Raw genomic sequence first — 22,122 nt, 5'->3', positions numbered from 1 at the left:
TTAAAGCAGTAAACAATATTTACTTGTTTAATACAAACTATGATACAAAAATTTTACAGACAAAAAACACACGCTCACAATGAAAAATAATCACTAAATACACACATCTAGTGAAGGTCAGGATGTTAAGACACGGAAACATAGCATTCCCCAACTTCGAAACCTCCACCTTTGGCAAGGCAAGGGCTTTGATGTGGCCCAAAGCACCATCTTGCCCTCTGGCACCAACCACTTCATCCACTTGTGTACATACGTTTCTAAAATGTGTAAGTTTAAAGACAATATTCTGTAGCATGATACCTGAAATTCGGTAGAAGATTATCTAAACATGGAATACAATTCATTGGTCAGGCAGCAGCTTTTTTTTTTCCTGTGCTTTGAATGTGGCAAATGTACTTGAAACACCTGAAATCATACATTATGCCATACAGCATAAATTTCACACCCATACTTGCTTACTACTGTATCAAGTAGTTTTTAAACCTTTCTTATAATGTTATTACATGCAGCTTGTACATCAAGAAGCACCATATTCACTTCTACATTTTTTAATAGCATACATCTCACACATTTAGTTACTAATTCTGTGAGACTTTGTGAAAGAGTTGTCTTTTAATTCTGATGTGCTCTATCACAATTCATACTTGGCTACTGGAGATCTTGTATGAAGTTTGTAGTATGTATTATTTGAATCCATGGGCTGATAACTGCACAAAAAATATCCACTAGATGGTGATGTGGCGACCACATTTCAAGTAGAACTATAACCACAGTGACACCTAAAGTCTGCCCGGCCGAAGAACGGACTTGAGGAAACCTCCAGTTTAAGGGGAAAAAAGCAGTGTTGCTACACGCCTGATTTTTGTCCAGTTGTACATGACAACTCTTCCTGTCAACATGCTTACTTCACTCTCATTTCAGCAAGAGGTAGGGAATCGGCGACCCATTCGCTTGCTACCCGGCGGCAACCATTAGGCTTGACCTTGTTGAGGGTGCTACCTGTTTCGAAAATGACTTCAAATGAAAAATTTGGAAATGCAGAATACCACGAGAATTCACACTCACCAAGGCAACTGGACAAAGTCGACTAGTTCAGCGGTTCATGTGACAGATAAAAATAGAATTTTCAAGTCCATTCTTTGGCCAGAACCACTGTAGTGGTCAAATTTAAAACTATATTACTTGAACATATATGCTGAACCTGCAGCAGTTAAGATGTGCACTGAAATTAATAAATAACGATTCTGTGTAGAATACGAAACAGAATAGTATAGAAGTACTTGATAAGCTGTAGTTCTATGGATGAAATTACTTCATACTCTCACTCCAATTCTCATATCAACATGTATACTTTTTAAAAAATACTGTAGTGAAGATAGTGCTTCCTTAACCATTCTTGAAACACTACCCATGATCGTCCGTGAACATGACAATTATAATGAAATCACACAAAAACAACTCTTTACAGCATGTTATTTACCATTAAGATGTCAGTCAAATGCTGTCTTACAAACAAAATGTACTGTCCAATAGACAAATTAAAAATTGAAATCATCAATACTTTCTTTATGAGCAAAGGCCAATTCATGAAACAAATAACTTCGTAAACAAGAGCTGAAGAACAGAAAACAAGCTTGATTAAATATTTGATTACATCATAACTCTGTAGTCAATTCAATTCATGAAAATTATCCAATTACGTTTATGAATTATGATATCCCTTTTCTCTTTAATTGTGTGAAATTTACCCAAATAATTCTTTCCAAGATTTTTTTTTTTCCAAATCTCAAATTTTCGTTTATACAAAAGGTAGCAAGAAATACTTTAAAATAATTCATTGGCTTAAATCTACAAGGTAATAAATAAGTAAAAAGTGTATGCAAGTGGGATAATTATTCTACACCACCATTTTAGAAAACAATAAACAAGTCTGCCTTAATTGGTTTGAACAACTTGGAAATTACAACTTTTCACTTTCAAGAAACCTCATAATGAACAATTAATACATCTTTTCTTGTCTCTAAATGCACCAGTTCTTCTCCCAAGAATATGACATGATCATCATATAGACATGAACTAATGAGTTAATATTGTAGATGTCTCAGCCCTCTCTTGCTTTAAATACTTCTTTACATGTGGACACTGACTTCATTAGTACTTTCAAAACTGATTAAAAACTAACAGGAAGCATCTTCAAATTAGGTCATAGAGAATATTCGATGGTAATTTTCACCAATATTTAAGAGTTTGCACTTTTTTCTTTTAAATCAAAATTGGTGATCAAAGTGAGGAAGTTTTATTTTTGTGTACAATTTGCTCACACCTCACACATATATCTAGCACAACAATACCACATTTGAGAACAATATAAAACATGTATTCTAGGCTTAAGAGTTTTATATTACACTTTGTCTCACAGCTGCCTGACCAAGACAAGGAAAGCCAGATTTCCTCTACCTTAGAACACCTTTCAAGTGCTGGTATTTTTTTTTACATGTAGTGTACACTTATGCAAAGGACTAGAATAATACGACAGGTACCATGCCCTTCCTTGATAGGTTTTGTAGAGGTGGGCAAACATTTGGTCCCACTTAGACATGATAATCCCAAATATTTCGAAACCAAAAACACTTGAATGAAACACATCTGGTAAAGGACAGAAGAAAGGTAACCCCTTGTAAAGCGTTTTCGGAACACAAAATTAGATATTCAAGACAATTTCTGGCAGTTTGTATCTTATGACATTTTTAGAATTTATCTCGAATGGACTGTTTTCAGCTACTGGGGAAACTAGTTACAGTTTCATAAGTTATGAGATCTCATTCATTCTCGCTCACACACACATGCACACATATGTATGTTCAGTCAGGTAGAAGTGAGGAAAAGAACTGGCATGTGTATAGATGCAGGAGTTTCGTTATTTGTGGGGAACAGACAAACAAGATGTGCGTCTTTCATAAATTAAACATCGTAACTTTTTTCTCTCCTTTAGAACAAATAAAAAATTTCATATCTCACATCGGGGGGAAAAAAACAACCACTGACACACACATGTTGAATACAGATTGAACACTGCTTGACATCAAAGCACAGAAGTGAACATTAAACAATTTCCGTGAGAAGAAAAAATTTGTATAGCACCAAATAATTTCATATTTTCATACAACAATACATTAAGAACATTAAAATTGTATGTTTCTTGAAACAAGACACAACCACGAAGCTGCAGTTATATGCATTACTCTTTTATTTTTAAGTACAGTGCTTTTAAGGCACACAGAGACAAATTGTTTGCTGACATATTTTCCGACAGATTTATGGAGATAAGAGTTGAGGTGCAGGTAGATCGAGGCATTGTTAGTGTGTTCATCATAGAAAACACGCAATGCTCACTTCCATCGCGGTAATGCTTTTCGTTTACAAATAATACTGTTATGATTATGCACATGAAACTGCTTCGCTCTTTTATTAATAAGACTTTATGTGAAGAGATCTATTTTCATCACTGAAAGGAAGTGTTAATTTGGCTGACGGTGTTTTTTATTTAAGTAATAGTAATAATTCATCAAAGTTTTAGCTCAGAGGTTAGAAGATAGTTATCATTGGAACATTTGCAAGAAGTAGGAATATATGTGAATTAACCTCATCTTGATCCACATATTTCAATTCTGTGAACAAAAAAACTTCATCAGGTTCAGAACTTCAATAAAGAGGGGAAAAAGAAGGAGGTAAAGTTTTAAGTGCCGCATCTCATTCAAAGGTACCAGAGTTCACTTATGAACAACAGTACTTGTTCCACGAAAATTTTAATCAATGATTACCAGTGTCTTTTTGAAGGTTTGTATATGCGGAGTTGAATGGCGATGGTGATAAAAAGGCAAGATCATTATTATTGTGCCTGCGATTCAAAGAACCATTCTGTACTCGAACTACTACAGGCCAAAAAGCAAGTATCTTGACTAACTTGATTTAATTTTAATAGTGATTCTGCAAATTATCACTTAAATGATATAAAATACAAATCTTTCTGTATTAACAATGCACATATGCTATTCAGTACCAAAGATTGCTGAATCTCAGTGTACCAAACAAGATACGAGTGTCTTTAACATTACCAATAAAATTGTATCTACTATGATAAGGAAAAGCTGGTAAGTGAAGTTATGACAAGAGTGGCGGGAACAGATACGAAGCAGTTATGTGGCATTTGGATTTCGGCCTCACACCTTCTCTCACTCCACACTGTGTGTCATTTGTATTGGTAAAAAGCCTACCAACATACAACTGAAGAAAAATCCTTGCAGTCGGATACATGCAATATATACACATTTAAGTTTTTTTTGTAAGTTTTTTTTTCTTTTTAAAACTATGCACTTTCCTCCATAATTTAAAAGATGAGAAATTAATCCGAAAATGAAGTGATTTTGTAATGGCTCAAACTTATCTAAAACATACTAGCTCTCGCACGAGTACTCGATGAACAAGAACACATCTACACATACTCCCAAACGTAAGACTCCTTTTACATGTTGGATCACTCATCACACATACACATGAACAAACGAACTTGGTGCAGTTTATACAACAGTCTCAGCAATTAGTTATACATAAATAACATATTAGCTCACAGCCCTCAATCACATAGTATTATAAACAGGATTGTTGTGTCGGGGTTTAATAGTAAGCCGAGCCAACGGGTGAGTCTTTCCTTGCTGTTTCTTGGCCTTGACACCACTTATGGCAACATTGGAAGGAGGCACAGTTTTCAACACATGTGGTGGTTTAGTTCCAGATCCGTAAGACCTCATGATATTGGCTTCATTGCTATCTTTTGTACTATTACCATTCTTCCTTTCAATGTGAATAGACTTCGAAACACCTGAAAATGTACTGCCGACATCTGACCCATTCTTTAAGTTCTGCGTGAATACAGACTGCCTGAGAATTGGGGCATTGTTCTGGATGGAGGCTACATCCAAACTAGATTTCCGTGGGGGTATAGGGGGCTGCATGCATGACATTTTCTTTTGGGTGGGAGCAGTTTCATTTTCCGACAGAAACCGCGTTCTTCCATTTACGGGAGAACTTGGAACATTACATTTTGTCTGACTGGTTTTGCTCACCTCAAATTTGCCAACCAACTTTTTTACGGATAGGTCTTCTGTGGGACTAAGTTTATGCGATTTGGGTTCTGTACTCACAGGAGATGTCGGCAGGCTTCGGATCTTATTTGAACTGTTCTTCTTTGGTCTTGGTTCTGGCACCACTTCAGCATCCTTGCTCATGTTTTCCAATGCAGCCACTTTCTCCCTCTTTGATGAACCAGATTTTGCCTCAAACTCCTTCTTCAAGTTTTGGACAACTCCGACGTTGGCTTGCTGCTTTTGCGCATCATCTGCGGGTTTTGCTTCAGCTGCAAGGGGCCTGCCGAGTGCAGCGTCATCTGTTGCAGGTTTTCTTGGCGGGGGCTGCGGCTTTCCACCAAGGTTCTCCAAAGTCTGTTTCTGCAATTTCACAGAAGTCTGAGGAGTCTTGATGATGGAGGGACTAGTTTCACTAAGTTTGGAAGAGGTTGTTGATGAATCAGATGAACTGACACAAACAGGCTGTACACATTCGCTACTTTCTACCTCGGATGGTCTCCCTGTAGAGAGCATTGTTTCTATGGATTGATGGCAGTTCATTATTAGATCCTCGAACTCTAACTTGTCTATGGCACTTTGTTGCGGAACTTTGGAGGATTCAGGAAACGCAAAACAGAGGGTTGAACTAACTATATTTGGCTGTGAGGAAGTCATTTTCTCTACTGAAAACCCAACTGTATCATCCTCGGCTGGATGACACAGTGTAGGTGTACTAGCATAATGCACTATTGGGGTCTGTAATGGTATACTCTTTTCTAGCAGGTTTTGTTGGTCAAGCGTTAGTTTCTCACAAGGATTCTGGTAAGGACGTGGTCCATGAATTTTAACATTCACGTTAGATCCCAAAACTCCTTCTGCCTTTGGAGAAGGAGAGTTGGTACTTGATGATGATGATGATGATGATGATGATGAAGAATCACTTCTCTCAGAAACCCCTGCACCATCGCTCTCTGAACACACTCGCTTTATTGTAGCCGTGCCTTCCTCCAGTTTCTGTTTAGTTCTTTTCACTGTCCCTGGATGCCAAGGGATAGACTCGCGATCATACGAAAACATTCCGCTGCTACTGTTGAAAAAATTGTCCACACTCATGGCACTATTGTGACTCGCATCCAGCATCTGCTGCTCACCCCTCTCATTGACGCACTGCATTGGCTTCATATCGTATGAACCCCAGGAACTGTTCCGTGATGGGAGGGTACCATATGTCCATCGGGTGTCTCCGGAACCCCATGAACTTTGTCGTGACGGAGACTCCCGTTCACCCTGGTATCCAAGCACCACAGCACTATCATAGGAACTCCACGAACTTTGCCTCGAAGGGCAGTCTCTACTCTCATTCGACCTTCCTTCGATAATTGGAAGTTCAGGCATCGGCACCACAGTACTCACTCGCTGCTGCTTCCTCTCTTCGCGTTCAAAGACACGGTCCAACTGAGCAGAAAAAGGGTCGTCCTTCTTTGGTGGTGGAGTTCGAGTTCCACCACACTGCACGCTGCCTGGTCGAACTGGGACGCTCTGAAAACACTTCTTCTCCTCTGTACCATTGCCTGGGCACCTGCCAGACCCTGCAATGCAAAACTTGTGCTTCTCGTCTGGAAGTTCACACTTCTGCTTCTTCATAGTTCCTGAATTCCAAGCCGATGGGTCAGTCTGAACTGCAGGCAAATCTGGAGGATCCGTCGAACTTTCCCCAGGATCCCATGTTTCCTTCTTCACCAACACTGCCTGCAGTTTCTGTGGGGCAGATTTTGTCTGCGACAAAACAGGATCCTCCATATACTCTTCCTCCACGGGAGAACCAGGTTTAGAGGTGGATTCAAACTGTGATGTCAGATTCAGAACTAGCCCTCGTCTGTCCGGCATGTTCTCCTTGTTTGCCGATTTCTTCCCCGCTGCCAGTTGAGTTTGCGACTCCAATTCATTCACACGGTGCTTCACAGAAGCAACAATGCCCTGCACTGGTTTCTCATCAGTGCTTTCAGGTTGGGATGCACATGGAGGTTCCGAGAGATCCTTATTGTCTTCCGAGTGTTCTGAAGCAGGACAATTTCCTGGCAGGTACATTACACTGTTTTGGGAAACACTGTAAGCATTGCCATTGCTGCATGGCATACGGACATTGAGGTTATAATTGCGGGCCTCTGCTAGTTCATCCTGCGATGGATCGCTTGTAGTCTTGCTTCTTGTGGCACCCTCTTCCTCTGCAGCACCATCTGTACTCAGTCTTTCCAAAGATAGTGAAGTTGGACCTGGGGAGAAAAAGTTTTGTATTTAGAAACATTTTCTGCCAATAGCTACAAACAGAAAGTACAAAATGAAACTCTGTATTCTGTATATACAAGCAAATATACATTTCAAATTGTTCAGTGGTGCATCACCTATTTCCTGTTTCCTTTTTGCACACTTTTACTGAATCACCCTGTGTATCTATTTTCTTGTACATACAGAATTTAGCATAAATAAAAGAACAGCAATAAAGACAGACAGACACACACAGATAAACAAAAAAAAAGTTCAGTTGACATTTTGAGGATATCCCATTCCCTTGTATTCTTGAATGCAAATAAATATACACAGGAAAACCTCATTCATATGAGGTTCAAGACTTCGAATTAGAAGACTTAGTGTTATCCAAACTTTTCAAGATGGCAGCTGTTTTTCAGGTGGAAATAAATGAGAGAATAAATTACTCCCATAACAGATGTTTTAAACTTGGTCATAGCTCACAAAATAAGCTTTATATGTAGTACAAATGTAATCAAAATTGATTTTGAACAAATGCAGAATGTCCCAAAAGTACAAAAAATATTGGGAAAATCTTCTAAGACAGGGAGATGATATACACATCTTCAGTCTCTGACTACTATGACATATACTAGAGTTCTTTTCACACACTTTCTCCTGACTGTCAAAAGTATTTTTTTTCTTCTTTTGTGCTTCTTGGTGTCATGATGTTCTGCCACATCTGATGTTTACTTATTTGAAGCAACATATTAAATGAGCTTTTCGATGTTGGAAGCAACATTTTGAACTGAAGATAAGCATTACCTTTAATGAGGAGAAAAGTCACTTGAAATTAATTAATTTAATCTGTTTATTGAGATCTCTTGAAATTGAATAAGATTTGTTAACCATCTTTCTTTCAAACAAAAAATGTGTACAATAATAAAAATGGTTATAAATCATGGAACAAATCATAAAAAGCTAACCAGAAGAATTTTTATAGAGTTTTACTGTGAGAATGCTTGGTATATAGAAATAATGTTGAGAACAAAAGTGGTATCAAAGACAATCTTTAACTTTGTAAATAATAATAATAAAAGAAAAAACTGAAAATAAATGAAATTACTGCCAACTTCCAATGAAAAAATAGGCTATTAAGGCTTGGCTGGACTTCTGGCCAATGCCAGAGCAGCTGTTTTCAAATTTTCCTCTCTCTTTGAAAAACTGCTATGATATTCCAAAATCAGAAAAAAATATATATATTGACGTGTGACTCAGTTATTAACTTGGGGTTACATCACAAGGGATGTAGCTAATTATGCTATGTAAGACGTTTCATTTTACAACTTGATTTGGCCTATTCGTCAGGGAGAAGAACGAAGAGCTATGCCAAAGTGAATTTCTCTCCACACTTACCTAGACCCGACCGTGATGATGATCCATGTAAAGTCCTGGGTTCGAGGTAAAACTTACTGGGGCATCTCGCACCTTAAGTTATTCGACGCCTCGAACTTACACGATCCCGCACCCACTATACTTGACGAATTCTTAATAACAACTGAGAGTGAGTTTTACCATGTGGGACGTTTTATACTGTTTTGCATATCCTTTGTTTCTGGCCCCTCAATGAGATGTCCCCAGAGGAAGTGAGGCCAGGATTACATACGCAGCGGTATGCAGCCACAAGAATGAACCTATTCTCTTATGGAATGCAGCATCATCGATGTATGGTCAGAAGTGGAAAAGTTACGCTTTTACAGATTCTGCTCTGCATCACTCTTCAATATGTTTAGAATTCCTTCTAGAGTATTCATGTGAATCTTCGTGTGGTTGCTTTTGTGTATCCTAGATATTCACAATAATTTCATGACTATGTAAGCCTATTAACTATTGAGAATATCTGGACAACAGCAAAAGCAAACCACACAAACATTCACTTGAATACTATAGGAATTCTATGCAGAAGTAATTTTTCAGATTTTTAAATATCATAGCAGAGGATTGATTGATTGATTGATTTAGTTTATTTTACTTCGCGTTTTGTGCCTCTTGGCTAATTTGCGAAGATAGGGATGAGTGACGAAAGTGATGAATGGACATTCACAAACCACCAAGCCCGAGTGGGTTTTGAACCCGGGACCCTTGGGGTCGCAGCACGATGTGCTAACCACTCGGCCACAGGGTCTGGCTTAAAAGAGAGGAAAATTCGAAACAGCTACCCTGGCATTGACCAAAGGTTCAGCCGAGCATTAGGTGTTAAAAGTATTGCTCAGAAACACGTCATGTATAGCAAAGAAGGTTCTAGCTGATGGCAAGTGACAGCCAAGGACATCCAAGCTGCTAAGTGATGGCAAAGGAAGTCCAAGATGATGGCAAAGGAAGTCAGCTGATGGTAAGTCATGGCAAAGGAAGTCAGCTGATGGTAAGTCATGGCAAAGGAAGTCAGCTGATGGTAAGTCATGGCAAAGAAAGTCAGCTGATGGTAAATCATGGCAAAGAAAGTCAGCTGATGGTAAGTCATGGCAAAGAAAGTCAGCTGATGGTCATAGCACAGGAAGTCAGCTGATGGCAAGTCATGACAGAGAAACTCAGCTGATGGTAAATCACGGCAAAGGCAGTCCTAGCTGATGGCAAGTGCTAGCAAAGGTGATCTTAGCTGATGGCAAGTGATGACAAAAGAAGCCTTGGCCGATTGCATATGAAACAAACAAAATCTTAGTTGATGGTATGCAATAACAATGACAGCATCATAAGGAAGCTTACATAGAAGATGTAACACACAATACCTTGTGACGAACTTGAAAGATACAAACCTGCAGCATTTCCTAGGAATAGAGAAGTTGCAACACTATTATCTGGTGACCATGATTTCGGTCTTCCTCCAACCCGACTCAGTTCTTGGCCCGATGTGTTGTCCAATGCCCATTCTGTGCCCAGCATTCGGTGCTGAGGAGGTCCTGGCTGAGGCTTTTCATTTGTCTTGTCCTTCTCTGCCTTCGCCACAAGACCTGGGGATTTCAAGTTGGTTTCTGACTTCGACCGTTGTAATTTCTCCTTGTTTTTCATGGCATCTAACATCCCCTGTGGGTTAAGAAAAATATAAATGTTTCAAACTTCTAGTTACTAGTATTCTGTTGTGAGAAGCTATGAAAGAAAAGGAAAATTTAATATTTATTAAACAAGCATTAACATTATAAAAAATTACAAAAACCAAAGAAGGTATCAGTCAGGCATTCATTGAAACACAAATTTAGTTACAATAACTGACAAGAATCACTGATTTCACTGATTTTTAAATTTATCTCCTCATCTTTTCATCAGTGCATCCTCGAGTTAGTTGTCGCAAACCAAAACCTAGAGACAAGACATAAAAATAATGTAAAAAATTACTTTTATGGTTCTTTACAAGAGTGTGTTCTTATAAAGGGTGTCCCAAGAATGGCAGATTTAATAACGTGAAAAAATTCTTTCGTTTTCATGAAATGACATGTATTTCTACATCATTACAAAGGGTGCATTTTGCCAGTTAAGTGTGAAAAACAATATCTGCCATATCTGTCCCACGACTTGCTCCGAATGTAGTCAGCCTATCAATGAAATTACTGATGACTCTTTCACAGACTTGCTCTTTGATTTGGCTGATGACAAGTCGAATTTCCTTATTGAATTCTGGTAGGGTTTGTTCGGGGATTGTTTTTATAAACCTGTGATTTCAGATACTCCAAAAGGATGAAGTTGCAGCATGTCAGGTCACATGACTTCACTGGCCAGTTCAGGTCGCCATTGCGTGAAAGGAATCAGCCCAGAAATTTGTCGTGCAGCAAGGCAATAGTCTCATGGAAGGTGTGAGAGATAGCGCTATCCTGATTGATTGATTGATTGGCTTTATTTGACTTCGCTTTTGTGCCACTTTTGGCTAATTTCGCGAAGATTGGGATGAGTGATGGTATCATGAAATTGATGAATGGACACTCGCAAACATCCATGCCCAGGCTGGGATTTGAACCTGGGACCCCTGGCATCGTAGCGCAATGTGCTAACCACTCTGCCACGGAGGCCGGCTATAGCGCTATCCTGCTGGACCCCCAAGTGTTCAATATCCACACCATTCAAGTAAGGCCACAACCATAAATAAGAACAGTGTCGCCAATCCAACAACAAGACTGCAATTCAAATCTGGCATTCTTCTTGTGACACCATTTATATTATCTATTTCACCACACATTTGTTTCCATAATTATATATGATCGACCACTAGCATGCCTGCTCAAATTCTATTCTGATGAAGGAATTGTTCTAGACAAGATTCTGAGCTCTGAAATGTTGAGGTGGTTGGTGATACACATTAAGAACAGGAGGTGCAGTCTCCTTCATGAAGCATGAGGATCACAATGAGAGAAATAGGAGATAGAATTTTACATGGATGCTTATGGAAGAATTACTGTTTTAAGCTCTCTAGGAACATCTTACTTAATATATGGGGGCTGAGGCTTAAGTCATGGCAACTATATTTTTTCTCAAAGTTAAATGGTGACACCACAATATGATCGTATGTCCCGGATAACATGGCCCCAGTAGTATGTGGACACGTCACTTGATGGACAGCTCATGTACAGAGGCCAGTGGAAATTCATTGTTGAGTTAACCACCATGCCATGGATTGAACAGTGTGTATCAAAATGGTTGTTATTCAGGAGAGACTGCCACGGAGAGCTGGTGGAAACTGTTTGGAATAGTGTCCTTATTGTAATATGCGCTCTTTTGTTTGTAATGCTCCTATGCTTTCAGACTTGTAAATACATGTGGCATGATGCTATAGGCTATTTAAGGATGCTTGCTCACTTCCCTATCCTAATAACTTTTAAGTTGTAAAGTGAGCATTTCAATTCTCCGTAAGAAATACACTGGAGACAAAACATCTTTATTATCAGCATTTTAAATAAACTCTACGTAGTTTAATAATATACTTTAAGGATGACTTACAACTACAATCTGAGCAGAAACAACTTTGGTTCGCCAATACTCGCAAGCATTTTGAGAGAACTGAAATAATTGTGCACCTTATGTGAAACCATAGCTCATTTTTTGGGAAAGGATTTTAACGTGCAAAATTATGGTCGAGAAAGGGAAGAAAAGGTTCTGAAAATGTTTTCCAAAAAGTGAAGATGATGATGATGATGATGATAAAAAAAAAGCAGCCTTCATTCGATACTCTCTTTTTCTGCACCTTCTGTATATAATGCATGCGGACCGCATAGAGAACTGTGGTTCTGCTGAGTAGGTTTTGTTGAAGTTTGTGCTTCTCTTGCGGGTTTTGCTACATTATCTTGAAATCTACTGGGACTGAAATGATTATATTATACCATTTTATAGATCTCATTCTGCTCTACAAAATGATTTTATGTAGCTGCTCAAGAAGAGTGAAAGTCACTTATTTTATTATTATTTATTTTTACAAAACATGAAAGAAAAAGAAGGAAAAAGGTGCTGAAGCATCAAAGAGGGAGTAAAGGTGCAACTAAGTGTGTTCATTTTACTTCATTCCATATCCTAAAATAAATATCTCAAACGACCGGTATGAAAACAGCTATATTTTTGGAAAGGTGCTGCACCTTAAAATCCCTCCCCTACTCATCATTTGTAGATCCTGCAGTTGTTACCTGATAGGTTTCTAGCTGAGTCATAAAGCTGCTATTTGGCTTGATGCAACTCCTCTTCTCCTTCACATGCTCGATGGCCTTCTTGAGATCCCAGTTGTAAGACTTCATGGCATACGCAATGACTACAGAGGCAGACCTGCTGACTCCCATTTTGCAGTGGACCAGCACTTTTGAACCATCCTTTCTGCAATACACAAAGTGGAATCCTGTATGAGAACATTGCTTCAAGGGAAAAAAGTAACAATTTATAAAAAGTTCTTACATGTTACAGTTCAAGTTGTAATAATATGTACTCGCCCACAAGTGTTGGTAACATGTCTTGGTACAGGCAATTGATTATGAATCTATATATATTTCCAAATTTGTACAGAAAATCTCAATGTTTGCTATAATACAGTAAAGAGCGGTATAGTAGAACCACAGGCAAAAGAGCTTGCCCAGATCCTGCAACTCCTGTGCATCGTACTCCCGCAGGAGAAGCAGGCTTCCTAATGGCCCGAGTTGAACCGATGAAGGGAAGGGGCATGGAGACTTTTGCCCGAAGGTTCTTTTCCTTGTGGTTGCTTTATAGTTAGTAGAGTGGACCAATAGGAATTCAAGTAAGTTAAGATGCAAAAGACAAAGAGCTATTTCAAAATGTAGTGTTAGGATAGAAAGAAATAGACAACTGATAATGTTTGAATCATGCCTGAGTTTCAATTCCACAAGTCATTCATTTAAAAAAAAAATCCTTTCTTTTATGATCACATGGCAACTGAAGAAAATGTAAATGAGATAAAAATTTGTCCATTTTTTCTTAAAAGGTTGAACTTATAAGTGGTTAATTCCACATATTCCCTCCAATGTTTCAGAATCACTTCCAGTTCCCTCTTCAGGATGTCCAAGAATTAACACAACAACAAAAAGGTTAAAAGTGATTTTAAAAAAAAAGATAGAATGAAGAAGTCAGGCTGACTCACAAGTTGTGAGAATTTTTTCAATAACTTGTGGGTCAGTCTGTCTCTTATGATCATCACCATGATCCTGCTTTCTCATTTATCTGCCATTTAACACCATTTTAGCCCACAAAATTCCATTTCCCAACATTCCTAAATACGGAACTGGAACAGCACTGAAACATTGAAGTGAAGATTTGAAGTTCAACCACTTACAAATAAAACTTTTTAATTTTTTGGACATTGTTTTATCTCATTTACATTAAAAAAATATATATAACTTTTTGGCACAAGTTTTGTTTCTACAATTATTGCCAATATTAGGCCAAAGTTTAAATGATATTAACTTTTAAAACATATATTTAATAAACCAATTAAGATGGTATAAAGGCAATTTTTGATGTATAAATACAGGGTGACAAGAAATAACCTGTACTAATGTTTGTGATCATAAAGTTATTAAACCGAAACAATTGAGCAAAACAACACTGCAGAACAATGACATGGGACCTTAGGAACATGATGTTCAGCCGGTTTCGAAGTGGCCTCCCTGTGCGGCGATACAGAGGTCCAAACGGGATTTGAAATTTTGGGCGATGGGCCGCAGGTCCACGGGCGACAATCGGTTCCACTCATGACGCAGCGATTGCTTCAGCGACTCCAAACTGTGGTGGCATTTAGCACATACCCTGACCTCCAAAATCGACCAGACACTGTAGTCCATTGGGTTGAGGTTCAGCGAGTAGGGTGGCCATTCTGTCGATGCGATGAAGTCCGGAAAATGGGTTCTGCACCACGCTTATGTCATTTTCGCCCTGTGGGCCGGAGCAGAGTCTTGCTGGAATGTCCATTGCGTATCGCCGAAGTGCTGCTGGGCCCACGGAAGGACGACGTTCTCGAGAATGTTGCGGCGGTACACTTCTTGGTTGATTTTGACCCCTTGATCCACGAAAACCAGGGGCATCTTGCCGCTTGCGCAAATTCCGCCCCACACCATGACCGACTGCGAATTTTGGCGGTGTTCGACGATGGCCGAGGTATCGGGAGCCTCTGCAGACCAGGTCCTGTTGTTTTGGTGGTTGTGCGCCTACTCCATGGTGAACAGCTTCTCGTCTGTGAAGAGAATGCGCTCCCATTGTTGACCTGCGGCCCGGCGCTTCAGAGGGCGGCATCTTTTGAGTCGCAGACGCTTGCTTTCGTCCGTGAGAAGCTGAACATTTTGGAGCTTGTATGCCTTGATGTTGAGGTTCTTTTTCGCCATTTGCCGCACCGATTTGCGGTTGATCCCGATCTCACAGGCGACTTTTCTCATGGAGTCCCTCGGATTTCGCTGAACTCGCTTTTTGTTGATCTTGCGGTTCTGGGACGTGTTGACGGTAGGCTTTCTTCCTCTTCCGGGACGGTCGCCTTCATGGCCTAGCTCCTTGAATCGCTGAACTGAGTCTGAGACTGTCATTTTTGGAACACCCTGCAAACAAACAATTTCACATTGACGCTTTCCTTGATGCCACAGTTCCAAAATTGCACTGCGTTTGGTTGACAGTCTGAAACACAAAAACTGTAATCGTTATGAAGCCGAAACAACAGGTACAGTTACAAAAGACTATGGAGAATCCAATAACACAACAATTATTTGGCTACGGTACACTACATTCTTGGCAGGATACGCCAAACATTGTACGGGTTATTTCTTGTCACCCTGTATAGTCTTTATCAGATCTGATATCTAAACTGATTCCAATATTCACCTCTGAAATTATGATTAAAGGATATCGTTCATATTCGATACATTACCTTGTTGTAACATATTTTCAAAATTACTTCAGTTAAACATCACTATTGAAATCAGTTCAAAATCTTATCTGCCAGTACATAAAAATTGGTAAATTTGCTTCTCCAACACATCACTACAATTAAGTAGCACACTTGTGTACTTTGCAAAAATAAACACAATTCTTCTTGAGATTAGTGACAGTTGCAACTGAGAACAACTTACTTTGCTCTGTTGATATACCGATATGTATTATCCCAATACTTCAAAAGGTCAGTTTTCTCATCATCGTAGACTCTTATGTTAAGATAGTCAAACATTCCTGGGAAAAAGTTGTCAATCTCTCTTGTGACATTCAAAATATGACCAACCCTGAAAACAGAAGTAAATATGTTACTTCAGTATGAACAGAACAACAGACACATGAAAGCAAGACATCTGGAATTTTGTGCAATTGTCATTAAATATACATTCTGTGAACTAAGTTGGATGTGCAGTCACTTCTCCATCAGAACAGCACTACTGACTTTTTACATACATCGGGCCTTTTTTAGTGACAATTGTATAGTGTTTTTGATCATTCACCTTAATATTCCTACTTGTTTAAAAAATTATCATGGTGTAGAGGATGAATAGCAAGTAAATGAAAGAGATGTGAGAATAAAATACTGAAATATTCGGAACCTTCAAAGGTGAGATTGTGAATCTATAACTTTTACAGATATGTGTTTCTACACTATGCACCTATCTCCGAGACGTGCTGAGATTGAGGACAATACATATACTTAAAAAAGACACAGCATACAATAAATGAAAGTAGGGGCATGTGGGATCCTGAAATGTCAGTACGGAGATCGAAAGTTTCCTCTCACAACACCAACTTTGAGGAACGACTTCCAGATTTTTCAGGATCCTGAACAGTTAGAAAATTTTGAATGTTTGTGTATTAGAAGTGTTTAATTCTCAAAGTATTCTGCACTGTGTCGAAAATGTTTTGGAAATGTCAATTTGTCATTACAGAAATACAAAACTAAGTCACTGAAGGGAGAAATAGTGTGTACAATTCAAGATTTTTATCACTGTACATTTTGGATTTAAACATTGCCAGTGTCTGCCACATTTCTAAAGAAGTTTGATTACTGCCAATTTCACACAAACATCATATATTTATTCTTGTCCTTGATAACAATTATGTAAGTGAAATCATTATTACAGAAAATCAAGTCTTTACCCGTTATTCTGCAGTTCTTCAAGATTTGATGCATTCCATTCGGATCCCAGATAGACATGGTCGAAGATCTCAGTTGCCGCATCCATCTGACCAAGGATGGTGAGCATCTCCTGGTCAATGAATGGCTTGAACTCCCCTAGGTCCATGTCCAGGTCCTCCTCCAGCCTGCTGCGGATGTACTTAGACGTCACCTCGTCCAGATCCACGGACATCATTATCTCTTTTAACTTGCATCGAATGATACGTTCTGTCTCTTCTCGTTCTCGAGGCCTGAAAAGGAATAGGAAATGGATATAAGATTATTCAATTGGGCTAGTTAAAAGTTTAATGCTAATGTTATGAAAATTATAACCTATATGCATCTATTATAGTAAATACATATGTACACTGCAGATATGGCATGTAATCTCTTTGTACCAATCACACTAATAAGGATAAATGACAATTACAAGAAACAGACAAACACATGCAGAACAATAGATTTTGAATCAGAACCTTTGGGGGCAAGACCATGAATCAGACACTCAGAGTGGTTAGCTACCTAGATGGTCAGAAATTAATAGCAGAAATAACAACATTAATAATCCTTCTCCTTGTTATGATTATTATAAAATAACACTATTATAAAATAAAAATAAACCAATTTTATTCCAAATTTATTATTATTATTGGTACTGTTACTCATAAAGTTGATGACGCTTGACCTATTTCAAAAAAATCTAAGTTTTGGAATTTTGGAAACTGCGAAACCTGTAGTGGTTACTGCATGTAGACTCAATTTCTTTTTACATGCAGTTTTTACTTTGGTTAATCTCTGAATATTAATTAACAAAACTTTATTTCTGTTACAATAAAAATGACAAGCTTTCTGCTTTCTTTTTTAAACTTGAAATGAACAAAAACAATTTCCAGGGGTCAACGGAATGGCTAAAATATAAAATTATTAATTTTTTTTAAACATGAGGGAAACCACAAACACATACTTTAATGCATTATTGTAATTTGTTAATTCAAGTAATTACAACCAATATCTGAAAATTTTCTGCTATGTACATTACACAGGTCAAGAATTCTAATGTTTTTATTTCTGCTTCATCAATACATTCTCTTAAAGAGGGGGGTGGTTCCTCCTCTTATTTGTCCATCAATATAATGGGTGGGTGGCAACCAAAAATGTCAGAACTAAGGGGTAAAATCTAGAGCTCGGCATTGGAAAGTATCGGTTGGAATTTATTAAACTATACCTTTTCGGTATTTTAGTCTTTCATGTCTTCTTGACCCTTATCTAATTATCCTATAAATTATGCAAAATTCGAAGTTCCTCTTTATTTTTTACCAGTTTTGTGTGAAAAAATTAAATTTGTCATGACATAACATTTAATACAATATTCTAATGTAATTTTGGTACATTTTGAAACAAAAATCTTGGTGAACTGATGCATATAATTAGAGGACTACTTACACACTATTGTTAATGAATATTTTGAATAACTTTTAATTATTACGATTTTTAAGTATCGGTATTGACATCGATGGGAATCCGTATCTGTTCAAACTGGTATCGGCTCAGCCATAGTAAAATCCCATTGTCCGTCCCGCACAAACACTATCTGATATATACAGGGTCGTTCAATGTTAACAGAGACATTTGCAGGGACGTCGTTAGGGGGGGGCCTGGGGGGGCTTTGGCCCCGGCAGTTGTAACTCTGGCCCCCGCAAACAAAATTTTGATCGATTAAAAATTATCCTAAATTAATACTACATATTATTTTCTGGTACATTTGTAGCAGAGTTGGAAACACTGTTCCGAAGAAAATCTTTGGAAGCAAATGTAGGACAGCAAAATTCCACCCTTTCCTTGCTTACCAGATTATAACCAAGGTCATAAAATCTGCCTGCTTAGAGGTTATTACCCTTGCCCTAAGTTCCTGGAAACCAGAGATCCGACCCTTTTGTTGCAAATGACCCTTCCAGTACAGATGGAATCAAAGACTCCGCCGTGGCCGAGCGGTCAACAGTAGGTGGTCGAGCGACATAGGCTATGGAGAGAGTTCTCCAGTACTGACATTGTTCTGAGATTTAAAATTGCTCTATGCTTCAGCTTCAGAGCCACAGATTAGCTTTGTGTTCTTGCTTGCGAGGAAGTTCTGCTATCGGGTTCCTACGGTCACTGTGTATTTGTTCGTGTGTGGGAAGAGTTCTAGCGTTGTTGTGCATTTCCATCTTGAATGGATAAATTTATCAAAACCGGATATTTTAAAACTATCTCAAAACATGTGGAAGATGACGGCAATGAAGAGGCTGTTGGTCCAAGTTCTGACGTTCCAAAGTTAGACAAAACAAGTGAATGTACTAATGTGAAAACAATTACTGATCTTGGGGTAGATAATCCTAGGCAACCACTTTTGCAAAACTATCCAAATACTACGTTCGGAAAGCGAAAGCGGTCATTTCAAAAACACTGGTTTGCATCTGCGCCGTGGCTAAAATATAGTGTGGAACTTGACGCATGCTTTTGTTTTCCATGCCGTAAATTTGGCACAGATTCAGGATATGCAGAACTAAATTTCAGGAAGAAAGCATGTGAAAAAATCAAGGAACACAAAGGAACGTCATACCATCTAAAATGCATAAAACTGTGGGCGAATTACAAAGTGAGTACCAATTAGTTTTGTAAAACAATTATATATATATGTGTGTGTGTGTGTGTGTGTGTGTGTGGGTGGGTGTGTGTGTGTGTGGGGGGGTGTATGTTCGTAGATTAAATTTAAAAAATGAAATATGTGTATGTCTGTATCCAGTGTTCAAATTGAAAAAATGGTGAGGGAAAAATTTCACAGCTTCCCTATTCTAATTTTGAGAATTGTACCTGATAGAAAGCCAACTGCGTTGGGCAGAAATTTCTCTAGGGGAGGGGTTTCAAGAATCCCGTATCTAAAACATACGGACTGATTTATATAAATTTCTTGGGTTCAAAGTAAATAACACAAATTTTCCAATTAGTGTACAAGGTTTCAGTAATCACTGATCTCGTCTCAGTGGACTTTTATTTAATATCAGAATTATTTTTCTTAGAGGAAGGCAAATTAATGAGGAAATATTTTCTCATTAAATATATATTGTAATTTGCAAACCAACAACAGTATTAATTTTAATGTAAAATTTAGTTCAGAAACTGACAATATATATGTTGATATTAATGTAACATTTACTTGAAATTGAAAGAAATGATTGCGTCAAATTCTGAGCAATGGCAAAATATGATCTAGAATATACTTATGAGGGTAAATTCTTTACATGGTCAGGAGTTAAATTAAAAACTCCCCCCCCCCCCATTTTAATTCGAACACTGGATGTACTTTGATTTTCGTCCAAGATATGCAACGGTGATACAAGAAATTAATGAATGGACAGTAACAAAAGACACGCCTGCCTGTCCAGGGGAGGACATCGCGTAGTGGTAATGTCGTCACCATATAATTCCATATATATCCTTGGTTCGATATCTAGTGGACGCACTTAGTGGTTCGGATCAAACTTCAAACTGTACGTCCAGTCCCGATTGGCCTCCTATTTGTGCATGAAGAGGACATAGAACATTTGGGGACAAAATCGTAATTCGGGAGCTAACGTGCTCAGCCACTGAGGCGGCTAAAATTCAATAGGTTTCCATTTTGGCTATTTTACCTTTTTTCCTACCTCGTAGGTTAATTTTTACGACAAGTCGATGTGGATTGATGAATGATGGACGGATGGAAAAGTGATGGGAGCATAGACAAACAGAATGAGTCACCAATGGCTGGTGGAGGTTTGAACATGGGATCTCTGATTTCGTAGCCCTTTACGCTTACCACTCCGCCACGAACACTGGAATAAATTAAATAAGTAATGCCATGGTTTAGAATGAATGTCGGAGAGAGTGGAAGCCGAGATAATAACATGTACACTAATGTATTGTTGGCATTGCTAGCAGATGTTAACGGTCTACCGATACCTCGCAGAAGGGAGAAATATAGTTTTTACCTATATTTGCATTGTTTTAAATAATATATACAGCACTGATGAACGAAGGAACAAAGCTAATCTCCACTGTCTAGAGCAGGGGTTCCCAAACATTTTCGTTTCACGGCGCCCTTCGTGTTTCAAGATTTTTCCACAGCGCCTACGTCATGAATGTAGGCCTATCTAGTACTTGCTTTGATTGACTGAATTGATGTTTTAAGTCCATGCATAGTAAGGCTAATTGGGACTGGACCTACAGTTTAAAGTGGGATCCGAACCACTATGTGATCCACCGGGTAACGAACCCTGGACCCCTTAATTACAAGGTGGCGAACTCTAACACTACGCCACCGGGGAGGCCCTATCTAACACTTGTAACGCTTTGTTAGTGTGCTTACGTTGCTTGCCTTAAGTTAAAAAATAAACATATTTAAAATTCAGAAACATTTTTTATGTAACAAGTACAAAATAAGAACATGTATTTGGAACAATCATATCGATGACTGAATTTCATTGAAAATATTGGAACATCACGCGGCGGCCCCGTAAGCCTACCAGGGCGCCGCGGCGCACACTTTGGGAACCACTGGTCTAGAGATTACAATTTCTGTAAAATTGAGTCCTAGGTTTGAATCCTGAAGGAGATATTATTTTCTTTCATTATTACAATAACTTGTCATCGTAATCAATAATAGTTTAAAGTCCATTTTATGCTCAAATATATTAATTGGAACTGGATTTATAATGTCAACTGGACTCCGACCCATTGTGTAATGTGCCTCCATCGGGACTTGAACCTGGCACTCTTTGGTTATAAGGGAACGTGGTAAACCACACCTGGGAGGCCCGCCGTGGTGAACGTGTCGTTATAAGAAATATGCAATATAAAGCAAAAATGTGAATTTATTCTTGAGAATGTTAAAAAACAACAAGAAAACCAGAATATTTGAGTCGCTAATAATATTCTGCATATTACATATAATTGTGATGGCCGGTTGCGAGTTTTCCTTCATTAATTGCCATTCATAATCGTCAACATTGCGATTAACTAAAAGTAACAAAAAAGCGGTACAAAATTTGAAAAATAAAATATACATAGAATAAAAGTAAATGGCAATTAATGAAGGAAAACTCACAAATGAACTGAAAAGAA

General features: G+C 38.3%; 1 protein-coding gene across 4 annotated transcripts in view; it reads right to left on the bottom strand.

Moving 5' to 3' along the window:
• The window catches only part of ssh (Protein phosphatase Slingshot), a 239,497-nt gene continuing 217,375 nt past the window's right edge, over positions 1-22,122 (bottom strand). For all 4 annotated transcript variants that reach the window (XM_083125602.1, XM_083125601.1, XM_083125599.1 and 1 more), the window contains 5 exons: positions 16,968-17,237; positions 15,962-16,108; positions 13,031-13,214; positions 10,184-10,451; positions 1-7,396 (listed from right to left, as the gene is read on the bottom strand). In XM_083125602.1, coding sequence (XP_082981728.1) covers positions 4,638-7,396; positions 10,184-10,451; positions 13,031-13,214; positions 15,962-16,108; positions 16,968-17,237 — 3,628 coding nt within the window. In that variant the 3' untranslated portion in view covers positions 1-4,637. The remainder of the gene's footprint in view (positions 7,397-10,183; positions 10,452-13,030; positions 13,215-15,961; positions 16,109-16,967; positions 17,238-22,122) is intronic.

The sequence above is a fragment of the Lepisma saccharinum genome, chromosome 7 (genome assembly GCF_977018435.1).
Source record: "Lepisma saccharinum chromosome 7, izLepSacc3.1, whole genome shotgun sequence".
Classification (NCBI taxonomy): Eukaryota; Metazoa; Arthropoda; class Insecta; order Zygentoma; family Lepismatidae; genus Lepisma; species Lepisma saccharinum.
The sequence above is the reverse complement of the archived record's forward strand: the minus strand, read 5'-3'. Positions and strand labels throughout refer to the sequence as shown.